The sequence below is a fragment of the Rhipicephalus sanguineus genome, chromosome 5, assembly GCF_013339695.2.
Source record: "Rhipicephalus sanguineus isolate Rsan-2018 chromosome 5, BIME_Rsan_1.4, whole genome shotgun sequence".
Classification (NCBI taxonomy): Eukaryota; Metazoa; Arthropoda; class Arachnida; order Ixodida; family Ixodidae; genus Rhipicephalus; species Rhipicephalus sanguineus.
The window spans coordinates 148,388,294-148,401,325 of record NC_051180.1 but is presented as its reverse complement, the minus strand read 5'-3'; the positions used below and the strand labels follow the sequence as shown (position 1 = coordinate 148,401,325).

General features: G+C 48.9%; 1 protein-coding gene across 1 annotated transcript in view; it reads left to right on the top strand.

The window, feature by feature from the left end:
• The window catches only part of LOC119395016 (Down syndrome cell adhesion molecule-like protein Dscam2), a 132,968-nt gene that overhangs the window by 85,098 nt on the left and 34,838 nt on the right, over nt 1-13,032 (top strand). The window contains exons 13-17 of the mRNA XM_037662309.1: nt 3,730-3,734; nt 5,819-5,990; nt 6,221-6,335; nt 10,402-10,556; nt 13,004-13,021. Of these exons, the coding sequence (XP_037518237.1) occupies nt 3,730-3,734; nt 5,819-5,990; nt 6,221-6,335; nt 10,402-10,556; nt 13,004-13,021 (465 nt within the window). The remainder of the gene's footprint in view (nt 1-3,729; nt 3,735-5,818; nt 5,991-6,220; nt 6,336-10,401; nt 10,557-13,003; nt 13,022-13,032) is intronic.

Here is a 13,032-nt window from a genome sequence, read left to right as displayed (position 1 = left end):
TATATAACGCTCGCCGTTAGCTACTGGAGGACCTGCGTTCCGTGGAGTAGTGGTTAGCGCCACCGCTGCAGAGCAAGAGTTGCCTGGTTCGATTCCGCGCTTCGGAAGCATTTTTCTGAATTATTTTTCTTGGGCTTTTATATATATAATATATATATATATATATATATATATATATATATATATATAGATATAATATATATATATATATATATTATATTATATACATACTTATCCATATACGGTGCATGACGGCGACGGCGACGGCAAAAACCCAGCCGAGACTGTCCATATAATTGCTATCGCAATAAAACTAGAAGAAAAAGTTCCGCCACTCGGAATCGAACCCACGACCGCTCGCTCCACAGCGCGCGGCGCTAAGCGGCTCCGCCACAAAACGTACGTTCCTTGGTATACTAAGGGCGAGCTATTTATATACACCATTTGCCGCTGGCGATACTTGGAGCTCGGTGGCACTCAACGTGTTCTCGTTATCACTAGCGAGATGGCGCAAACGGCGCGCTTTAAAAGTCGTCTCCCCGCTCGTTGCGATGCGCGCGCGCCTCCCTGTGCGTCTTGTGCGGTCACCGCAAAGGTTGCGTTGAACTTTCAGAGCGCACGAAGGTCACTTCGCTGGCTGCAGCGGCCGCGTTTGCGAAAGGAACGCGCTGCTGAAGCACGAAAAAGTAACAACTGTAACAGTTGTTAGTTTGCGCTCGTCCTGAGTATACTTGTGCGCTCGTTTCGTGCGCCCATCTTTGTGTATGACGGTGCTCTAGCTGCCAAGCACCAATAGGCATTGTACACGCTCCCATATGTCAATGCACAATAGAGGATCTACTACCTCTGTGATTCCGCCGTTCGAGCCCGCGAGGCCGAAGCTGCTCGACAAGCTGCAGGGCTGCGGCGAGAAGACCCCGCCGTTCGAGCCCGCGAGGCCGAAGCTGCTCGACAAGCTGCACGGCTGCGGCGCGAAGACCCCGCCGTTCGAGCCCGCGAGGCCGAAGCTGCTCGACAAGCTGCACGGCTGCGGCGCGAATCGGATCTTCAAAATGTGAAGGACCGTGAAGCGGCGAGAAAGCGCACGTACCGGCAGGCAGAGCCCGAGGCTGTGCGAGCACGTGAAGTGGCTGCAAAACGCATCAGGCGGGCTCTGCCCGAAGGCGCCGACGCGCGCTTCCAGCGGGACTTCCTTGATAACAGTTCGGCCATAGTTGCGGTGTGTGCAACAGATTGTGGTTCTAAAACAATCTAGTCACAATATCTTCCATCAAGAAACACACGCTCGCGCAAATGCCATCGCCGTGCTGCAGCGCGAGTTCGCTTCGCCCCACTCATCATCATTCACCACGTGGAAATGCTGTGATTTTTTTATGCATTCTACAATCAAAACAGCAAGCATTCAGACTCTCCGGGACACTGATCTACGACAGGAACAGTGCAGGCTCAGAAGACGCAGGAACAGCTTTATTTATTGCAATAATGCATCAAAACATTAGGTGTTGTTTATTTTTTGCAAATATTTTCATATTGAATTGTGTTATGCGACCGTTTTACTCAATATAACGCAGAACGTTTCGCGTTGCATACTTAAATCTTGCAAGCAGGGCACACCGGTCGATCATGGCGCCTCTCTCGTGGCGTCATTGCAAGAGTGACCCGGTTCTCTCATTGGTTTGCGGCGCAGACGACACACTGCCCCGTTCTAGTACACCATCCTCTTCGTGAACGATGCCAATCCGCATCCGAGACATCCCAGCATTTCCATGTATACAACAGCATCGCAGCACATTTTTCCCTCTCAGTAATAGCAAGTATCCCTATTCCCATCTCCCTTCCCGAACAGTGTGGTTGATGTGTCCTCCCCGACGAGAGACAGCTACTATATCGTGTAATTTTATGTTCCCTACTCTTTCCCTATCACTAGATTCTAATTCTCTATGGGTGCGCGTATTGCCTTTCGGATGCGTTATGGGCACTTCGCTACTACTAGGTTTTTCTCGCTCTCTCTCTTACCGGTGCTTACCTACGAAGCAGAAACTTGAAGTCTTATGAAGAGGGTCCAACTTCAGTTGAGGACATCGCAACGAACCATAAAACGAAAAATGATACAAAAGTGATAGAAGAGAGCAGAGGGTATTAAGGACATCTTATTCGAAATCAAGAAGAAATGTGCATAGGCGGGGCATGTAGAGTGTAGGCAAGATAACCGCTAATAATTAAGATTATCAGACTGAATTTCAAGAGAAGGCAAGCGCGCGACGGAGAGGCAGAAAGCTAGGTGGCCAGATGAGATTAAGAAGTTTGCGGGTATAATGTGGCCGCAGCAAGCACAGGCCCGGTTTGATTGGCAGAACATGGGTGAGGCATTTGCCGTGCAGTGGGAGTAGACCGGCTGATGATGGTGTTCATAGGTTCAACTAGGCTATCGCCTTCACAGTCTAGAAACGGTGTCAGCAGTGTCACCATTCCCCTGTCAAGATCGGACGCCGCAAGAGAACTTCGTATGCTAGCTCGTCGCATAACGTTGGACTTGTGGAAGTCATCATCTACATTTACAAGTGCACGGCTGCATGCCTTGGACCCTGATCTTGAATTACGCATCCCGTCCACCTTATCACGACGTGACTCTACCCTGCTGGTCCGTCTATGGCTTGGAGTGGCCTTCTCAAATGCCTATTCGTATAGTATTGGAATGGCTGAGAGCCCGTCGTGTGAAGTCTGCGGGTGCAGCGAAACAGTCGCGCACCTTCTCTGTGAGTGCACCCGCTTCAGCTCCGAAAGAACGGCCCTCTCAGCCGCATTAGGCCAGCTGGACAACCGCCCTCTCACGGAGAGCAAAATCCTAGGGCCCTGGCCTACCCGGTCTTCAGCGCAAGCCGCTCTGAGGGCGTTGTTGAGGTTTCTCCACGCAACCGGACTCAACATCAAACTGTGACTGCTGAAAGAAAATGGTGCTGTGTAGTACTTGGACTGCGGTTATGACTTCGTTTTGTTTTGTTTCGTTTTGTTGTTGTTGTATTTTGTCGCGTGCTGTCGTCACAAACTCTTCTTCTTCTCCTCTTTCATTCTTTTACGTCCCCTTTCCCCTTCCCACGTGCAGGGTAGCAAACCGGAGACTGCTTCTGGTTAACCTCCCTGTCTTTCCTTTCTCCCTCTTCCCTCTCTCTCTAAGCATCACCCGTAATCTTTCCGTGCTCGTCTGTTTCTTGAAAACAGCGCTGTCGTAGGGATAGCAATTAAAAACCAGCTAGCCAGCCAGCCAACACCTGCTGTGGTAATTCGGGACTCGCATCTAAATACACGGAAGAGATGTGTGTGTGTGGGAGGGGGGGGATGCGTGCGTGCGTGTGTGTGTGCTCCTTTATATCAATAAACAGAAATGTTCAGATCTAGTGACTCTATGAAGCAGCTTTCTTTCTTAATTAGGCAACCAATTGTCGACCACGGCGGTCACATTAGTAAAAGAATGCAGTGTGAACGCTTTTGTTTACTGTGGTTTCACTCCAGTGTAATAAAGCCAGGCTGCTCAGAAACCATCCGAAGTGTCTCTCATTTACCTCGGAGCAGCTCTGGGACTGTAAGCTCCACTAATAAAGTTATTTACAGCAGCGAGCCTCGCAAATTTTGATGACCGACGAGTGGGAGTTTGTGAAGCGCTAAGTCTGTTAGTCATTTCAAAGCCTACGAGTGAAATGCAATAAATCTGACCATTTCTCGCTCCCATAGAACCAGTGAGTTGGCTGAAAAGATGATTGAAGTGTTCTCGGTACAAGTAACCGGTTATAGCCTCCAAATCGGCGCAATGCAATTCCTGAAGCTACATTGCATTGCACCTTCTATAATGAGAGTCGCACGTTGTGCCGCTCTTTGACAGGAACCAAATATATTAACAGACAAAGTTGCTTCACATTGCAGTGTGACACCCCCCCCCCCCCCGCTTACTGTGAATGATGCGAGTTGCCGATTGGCACACTTATTTTCGGACTCCAGAAATATCGCCCTCATTCGACCTCCTGAATTGAGAAAGTATCATGAGAAGCACTTGAAGCATTTGCAACCGGGTTTAAAACAAAGTATAAATATAATGCAATATCACGGCGGACTCTGAAATGTTCGCGACATTTCGACATATCATTTTGCCCCGGGTTTCTGAGAATGACGTATGGCAGCTTACATATGGAGCTGCGAGAAAGAGCGACCACGCAAAAGTGAACTTGGCCTGATGGGGTACGTTCTCTTGAAAGTCAGTTTTTTCTATCGCACCAAGGAAGCTCGTCAGGCCATTGCCGCTATTTCTCGCACTCTTTGACAAATCATCAGTAAACTTGAAGCCCCAAGGTTCAAATCTTGCAAGAAAGAGAGAGAGAGAAAGATCAAGCGAAGAACTTAGGTCAGTAAGAGGCCTAGTAGGGCACTCTTTTTCTCCTAAGCTGAACTGAAAACTTCATACATGCTCGCAGCAAGCGATTTCAGCTGGCACCGGCTTGTATGTTTCAAATGCGTCGAAGTATTACAGCTGGCCTTGCGGACCCTTTCTTCTTCCTAAAGCAAAGGGCGTAAATAAACGACCGCCAGTCAAGTCCAGTGCCAAAGATCTTCAAGTTCCTTTTCTTCTTCTTAACAACGAATATTTGCGGGATCTCGCAACCACTCCTTATATATAAAGCTCCCTCTATTGCGCCAACTTCGAAGCATAAACCACTCACCCACGAAACACTGCAGAGAAGTTAAATGGGCAGAAATCGACAAAGCGTTTCATTAGATTTTGCTCGGAAGTGAGGCATCAGAAGGCGAAAATAAAGAAGCAAGACATTACCGACAATAATTTCGCAAATGGTGAGCTTGCGAGTACTCAGACGTGAGAAGGAATCGCATTGTGTACTGGAAACGGCAAGAGAAGGATGGAAGATGCGACAAGCGAACTCGAGCGAAAAGACTTTTTTTTCTTCTTCACAATCTGTTCGCTATCTCGGTGCATTCTCTGCGTCCGTACGCGGTGGCAAAGCAAACTTGGAAACTTGGTTCTTATCGCGCCCGAGAGCCCTGATACAAAGAGAGCAACTGTCGTGTTCGAAATTTCAGCCCCAATGGGATAGCGCGACTCCACTGGGATGAATGTGCCGAGATTGGCAGAGATCCCCCAGCAGTGGGCGTCGGGTTCCTCCACGGTCCGCTTAGCGCATCGCCATGGCAGCTGCTATGCTAGCGATGCTGGCGGAGATTCTGTAGCGGATCGGAAACGACGACCTTCTAAAAGAGGCTTTGTAAATTGTGCGATAGGCTGCGATATCGTGAGTGGCTCAATGTGTCATTGTCGATCTCAAGGCACTCTGCACTGACGACGATGTGTTTAAGGTCTAACCGTTTTTCTTTTGTTTACTTTTACGCTGCACTCCATGATTCCTGCGATTCTTGCCAGAGCTTTAGTATTAGCGTTCTAATAGTTGAATGACCGTTCCTGCTTGCAAGAAAGTTCAGTAAGATATGGAGGCTTGAGGCGACCGACTTTCTTGATCAGGGTGCGGCGCTAGCGCCAGCGTTTCCACAAGTGGTATTGTCTTCAAGACAGCAACTGCCCACCTTAGCGCATGTACGTGGAAGCTTCGTGGACTCTCCCCTAACCACAAAGGTGAAAAAAAAGAGGGCAAGTGCGAACTAAGCGAACTTAGTTCAGAGGCCCCACAACGACATCAATCATGCACATTGTTTGTCGCTTTTGGATGGTAAACTGTAAAAAATGAAAAATTTACTTCATTCTCATCACTTTACGTAAAAGCGTCGTTACAGTTTGTCACACGTTTCAATCCATGCGCAGCAGGTCTCAGGTGGTGTGCCGGCGCGACCGGTGTCCGTTCCGTCGTCCCAGTTCTGGCACGAGACCCGCGGCTTGCGCACAGGTCAGCGCTACGAGTTCTGGGTGACCGCGTCCACGGGCGCTGGTGAGGGACCGGCCACGCGCATCGTCACCCAGAGTCCGGCCGTACGAGGTGAGAACTCTTCTCTCCTTTCGCTTATATTGTTTTCTACCGCACCGTATCCCTTTAGAAATGTATTCATTCGGTCTAGTCAACAAAACAGGTTTTGAGAATGTCCAGTGTCATAACGCACAAGGCAAATAATACGGACAAGTCAGTGCATGGCGAGCGACTTTCCCCCTTGCTGACCAATTACCGCGCTTGAATCGCTGAGTATATCGCAACGTTTCTGTGTTTCGCAGCTCCTGCGCGCATTGCGTCCTTCAGCCGGGAGGTAAGCGTTGCCTTGAAGCAAGACCTGGAGCTTCCCTGCAGGACAGCAGGACAGCCTACTCCAGGAAGGGAGTGGCGGACAAGGTGTGTACGTTTCAGCTAGCCCGAATTCTCGCTCCCGTTTCAAAGAACACGCGTCCTATGTTATTTTCCTTGTCCTTGTCGCCGCATTGGAACAACATCCTATGGTTTCGCCCAAGGCAGTTCAGGGGAAGATGGAAGTTTTGAACAGATGGGAAATCCTTGAACACTGGATGTCACTGGAGCCTTGAAGAAAACGATACCACTTAACGGAACGTTGGCTCCAGCGCAACTCTCGGTTCAAGGACTATTCATGCTTTCGCGTGGGAACATTGCGCTAAAAGACACCTTCTGCGTCCGTCACGTTAGAGGAACGATGGCTGTTACTGCTGTTGCACAGCCCCCATCCTTCGCATTCATGGTGTACACCGCAAGGAAGCAGATGTACAGCGTGCATGGTGGTTGATAGGTGCTGTGATCTTTTACAGCGAAAGCTGTTATGAGATCACAACAAGGGCCGTTTTTGGCGCCGTAGTTGTCCGCCGCCGCCGCCGGTCGTGGTGGGTGCTTTCCAACTTCACAAAAATTATGATTTGTGGCGTAGTGGGTACGTTGCTATTGTAGGTGTATTAGTTGCCACAAGAGAGTTCTAGAAACGGGCTCTAGAAATGCCGCTCTTCGAGCTTTCGCTGTGACTGTGCTGCGTTTTCCGCGCAGGCCTGGCGTTTTTTTTTTTTTTTTCGTGCTTTGCGATCATTTAACGACTGCTTTGTTCTCCCGAACAGCTCACGTTTCTTCGTGCCGTAACTCTAGTTATCCTCCTCGGCGGATTACTCCTCCTCGTTCCAATAATACACCCACCTCTCTTCCCGCTCACACCTACTGTCTCGTAATCCTCGCCCTTTCCTTCATCCGACGTATACTTCTTGGCCTCAAACGACAAAGGGTGGCGGTTATTACCAGAAAACGTGGCGTAATCACCGCTCGCCTACTATACTCCCACTCGCATTCTCGGCTCGATTCCGTACCGCCCGCCTCATAATCGGTCTGCCGTCATCGTCCTGGGGATCGTTCGTCCAAAGAATGGGAGAGAAGACCTTGCCATGTCCGTTCCATCTGTGTAGTCCCGCAAATCAGGCGCGTTCATCCCGTGAGAGGTGGTCGCTGCCTTCGCCAACGATCAGAGTCAGGCCATTGCGAACGGCCGCGGGTGCAAACAACGAACCTGGCAGTGGAGAGGAGAGGGGAGAAGATGGACACCGGCTTTCGTCGTTCCTCTGCATTGTCCGATGTGCGCCCGAGCTCGCAAAGAGGGCTCGCGAGAGCGCTGCGGTAAAGCGCCCGCGGCTTTGGTGCGCGGCCCGTGCTATGTGTTCACCTCGAACGGGCACCCGTATACTCGCCGCCGGCGTATTAACCTTAGGAGCAGGAGCCGAAATCGAGTGCAGGCGGCGGCATTTCGCCCCAAATGGGTAGCGGGCCCTCTGGCGCCCTAACCCTGGCTCTCGAAAAACCTGTCCGTATAGTTGCGAGCGTGAAAAAAAAAATAAAGAAAAAGATACAGAAAAAGGAGGTGCAGACGTCCAGAGCAATGAATGCCTTTGCTACGCGTCTGATTCAGTCTGAATCAAGCCTATCTCTCCCTGCGTCTTTCTCTCTCTCTCTCTCTCTTTCCTTTGCCTTTAACGGCATCTCGTTGGATTTGTAGACGGGCCGCCACTGCCGGCGAATGGCAAGGAAGAAGAGTCGCGGGCATTTTGTAGCATCTGCGTCGCTTTCCTGATCTTTCCTTTCCGCGGGCTTTCCCTCTCCCCGATATACGCTCTCTCAAAAGGGTTCAAGAGTGCGAAATCCCTCGGTCTGTGCGCGCTCGCGATAGCGCCCCGCCGCGGAGGACGGGAAATATACATCACAGGCCATCGCTAAGCAAGCTCTGCGGGAACGGGCTTCAGACTCGCGCCAAATTAATCGAACCTTTTTTCAGGGGGAGTCACTACTTACTTCCTCTGATCTAGCATTTCCGGACGAATGTGCTGATTAAACGCGTTTTTTTTTCCTCGCGACTTTTGTCGCTATATTCGTTAGCGGCTGCAGGATAGTATCCTGCAGTAAGGGTGCAGGTTTAGCATAGAGCCGGAAATTCATGGCAGAACAAGAACGTCACGGAACACAGGCATATAGGCTGAAGGACATGCATGTACAGCTCTAACTGTCTACAATGTTTGCGGCAACAATGCGCATTGCGTAACACAAAAAAAACTTAAGTTACGTGGTTCCAACCTACGATATAATGTTACGATTGTTCCAAGCGGACCGAGTTCATTACTAGCATTATAAAGCATAGTCACATCGCTACAAGAGATGAAACACGCGTTTGCAGAAAATACATTACTCCAAGTGCACTAGCACCCACTCTGCGCATTTTGTGTTAACTCGCGTTTCCTGTAACTAGAAGCTTCCCTTAGCGCCGAAGAGGCAGCGGCCGAAATGCCTATCTGGTCATACTTTAGACTATTTCAGTTCAGTTTTCTTTCCAACATCAATATTGCAGGACGATGTTGTGGTGCTACGAACAATGAGCCACTGAAACATTTCTTTCTTCGTGTTTGCGCAGCACGTGAATAGTACACAATTAACCAGCGAGTCAGCAAGGAAGTTTTCCTACACGGAAACGGACTAAGCATCCGCTGATCTGGTTCATGCCAATCCTAGTAATGTTCATAGGAGCTCAACACTTTCGACTATTCCGATGAACGCGAAATGTTTGAGGGCCGGCTACTTGGATTTATGGGCACGTTAGAGAACCCTATGTGATCGAAACCTGCGGAGCCCTCCGGCGTGCCTCATAATAATGTCGTAGTTTGGCACGTAAAGCCCCAGCTATTATTAAGGCGAAAACCTTAAAGGCCTCATCCAGGGCGAAATTTGACCGTCGGCGTCCCGCTGCGTCGAGGACGAGTGATGCAAAAAATCATCACGTGATAACTTCACTGTATGACGTCACGATGCGTCACAGATTGCCAAAATTGGTGACGTCATTATGACGTCATCATGACGTCATGTCACATGATCACATCATCACATGACCGTAGCTTCGTCAAAGGTGGTCCGAACACGGAGGCAGTGCAAAACCAGGTGAGGTGTCTCCGATCTTCGAGGCAGTGCAAAACCGCGTTAGGTGCAGAAAGCTTTCGAAGGGTGCGGCAGAATCAATGCATCGACTCAGAGGAAAAAGAAGATGGCTTTCGCCTTCGAGTCGTCTTAAAGGGACACTAAAGGCAAATGTTAAGTCGACGTTGATTGTTGAAATGGCGTTCCAGAAACCTCGTAGTGCTTGTTTCGTGCCAATGAAATGCTTATTTTGAACGAAAATCACGTTTTAGTGGTCCGTACAGCGTTAGCGCACTTCAAATCGCTCGCCTGAAAAGGCCTTCTGACGTAGCAGTTGCTTTGACCAATGTTGCGACCCTTTACTGCCCGGCAGCCGACGCTGTGGTTCCTGCTCTGAAGGGCACATTACACAACATCCCATGGACACGGCATTTTGTCGAACTTTCCGTTAGAGCAACTTTCGTGAGCATGCAAGGCACACGCAGCAATACGCGATAACGAAACTACCACTAAGACGCGACAGCGGGAGCGGAGCGCAGCCCTGCGAAGACGGCACTTTTGCACAGCCCGCCAGCGCCGCTCTCCACTGTAACGTCAAGTTCTTTTTTCCGTGAATCAAACAGAAACGCACAAGCAGCATTTTATTGCGTCTTTCAATGCTCGGAATGCTTTTTTTTTATCATAAGTTGCTTGAACACCAGTGATAATTTGTACTCGGGACTCTTGACGTCATCGCGCTCGTTCCAAAACGTCCCACTGGTGGCGCATATAGTGTCCTACATTTGCCTTAATTTATCGATTACTACAGCACTGATGTTGATAATATTGACGTTTTAGACATTCTCAAACGTTGACCTTTCACTCTGACGTACATATTTATTTGCCTTTAGTGTCCCTTTAGGTGAATGCATAGGGCATCCTGTGATTTTTGTTGTAATTCATCGTTGCGCTCTTCAGTTTGCCTTTGCTTCGGGGTTGGCTTCAGCACATGTGTTCTTTGTTCCCGTTTTGCGCTTAGTTCCGGTCCCCTGCGGGAGAGCGACCGCGTTCGCGTGCTGCCCTCGGGCACCCTGCACATCGAGGCAGCCGAGACAGGTGACGCCACCAACTACACCTGCTACGCGCACAACCTGTACGGTAGGGACGCTGTCCACTACACTGTCCGAGTGCACGGTAAGCACCCTGGTTGCGTTCTTCTTGCACGCGCTATCTGTCCGCAATCATTTCCTTACGCGTGCAGATGAGTGTGCAGCGAGCGTCGACATATGTTTGTATCTACCACTGCGTGTGCTTGACTAACTTATGCTTTGATGTCACATTAGCGTGACCTTCCGTTAGTACCGACCGTATTAGGGCGGCCATTCTTGTCTATCTAAGCCTATCGCACGTTGGGTGGGTAATATACGTCCTACGTATGTTATGACGGCATTGCGCATTTGCCTATTGATGGTTACCTGTAAGAATCAGTGGCGGCATAAACAAAGTGACTCAACTTGAATAGACCAGTGCACTTAAGGATTGGTTTAATTTGTGTTCCTTCAACGTCGCCGACATATACTTTATTCACTACGTTAAAACAGATTCCTACCATCATTACAACTGCGGATGCATCTGAAATGGCTTTTTCATATCTGAAATAGCTTTTCAGTTCAAATAACTTCAAATAGGATGTTGCTGAAATAGTTTTTTTAATCTAAAATAAATTCAGATAGGATGCATCTGAAACATACTATTAAAAACAAGGCTGATCCCTCCGTCATAGGAATCGGTATAACACGAAAGTGAAACGTGTCGTCACGGAAGTAGTTTGTTTATATTGTATTGGTATATCAAAGCTTATACAATGTCTACTGTTATTTGGCACATATAGCACCGCTTGATATGGACGCATCGCACTGACGTTGACGCCTAGTGGCACACCGATGACTAACGCCTATGATCATGATTCAACCCTTGCGGTAGCTGAAGTTCTTAACATATACGTGGACACCGCATATAGTGAATCCCACGCAAAGATGGCATCAACAAGCACAGAGTTAACACTGATACTCGATATGCACTCCTTCAACGCGTCGTGAAATGCAAAGAGAAACGCTACGCGTGTCGTGTATTCCCTCTATAGCCTGGCCATTACTTCTCAAAGGGCGAGCGGGGAACGCGGTGCGACAGCCAGGGGAGCGTCAGACAGTTCTTTTTTTCGATATGGATGGATGCTATGAGTGAGGCTTGGCCTACAGCCGCCACCTCACGGTGTGTTAAAGCGTTGACGAAATTAAGCTTATATTGGAAACGCGCCGAATGGGACGGTCGTAGCAACGGCGCGTTCTTTTTTTTTTTCGAGCCTGGTGGCCACGGTGTAAGATATATACTGTTTAGGTGTGGACACTTCTCGGCTTGCATGCAGAGCGCGTTCGACCAGATAAAGTAACAACGGCGCGCGTCTGTTGGTCCGGTGACGGCAGCTGGTATCTAGCGGCGGGAAGACGCAACTTAAAGAGAGAAAATGCTTTCTGCACCGTTGCTATAGCAACCGACGCAGTCGGCGGCAACGCCGGCGTCCGCTGCATGTCTTGTTTTTCGCTCGTGAAAAACGCGGTACGCGTTTCTAACTTGAGTTGCTGGCGTGCCGTAGCCGCGTTCGCTGACTAGGAAATTCAGATTTCCCGCGAAGCGCCAGTTGCTACGGGAACGCGTTTTTATGTTGAAGTTGCATCATCCCGCCGGTAGGTATCCGCTGCCGTCAGCGGTCCAACTGGCTCTCGGCGTTGTTACTTTATCTGGTCGATCGCGTCTCGCGAGTGTCCTCACCTAAAGAGTGTATATCTTACACCGTGCTGGTGGCACAGATGTAACCGCCCCGTTGTAAAGGGGAGGCTCATAGCATGCATCCATCCATCCATCCATCCATCCATCCATCCATCCATCCATCCATCCATCCATCCATCCATCCATCCATCCATCCATCCATTCATCCATCCAAGAGCACTGTGAGAGGAAAGTGAAAGATAAAAGCTGCGTTCATGCAACCTCCGTAATGTGTTTGGCGGTAGTTCAGTGGGCTAAACGCCCACCAGCCATAGTCGCTGACCGAGAGGTGATGGGTTCAACTCCCGTCGACGGAACTTTTCTTATAGTTATTTTTTCTTTGCCATCTGATGGCGTTCATTTTTCTGACGTACTTCCGTGACGTAAATACATCATGAAAGTCTTGGTGGACCTGGCATAAAACACTTTCGTGTTAAAAAGCTTAAACTAGACGATCGTTTCTGTGTTGTTGTGGGTCTTATCTTAATAGCTTTTACAGCTTTTACAATTTACTCCAGATTGTAAAGTATTTAAAAGAATATCTAATAAATCTAAATGTGATATTAGTTCTTTACACGTTCTGGACCTTAAGCCGGTTCACTTCGCGCCGCCTTAGCATGTCGGGCGCAAAACTCGCGGCGCTTTGAGGGAAAATGAAAGACAACTGTTCACTGACATACCGAAACACGAAGTAGATAGTAAAACTGAGGCTATTACGCATTGCTATTAGTGTTAATAATTGTGCTTGGAAAAACTTAAACCAGTGTAATCTTATATCTGCAGTGTGTTTATTTCCTTTTTCTTATTTTTTGCAGTGAACATATCGCAGAAATGTGAGTACACT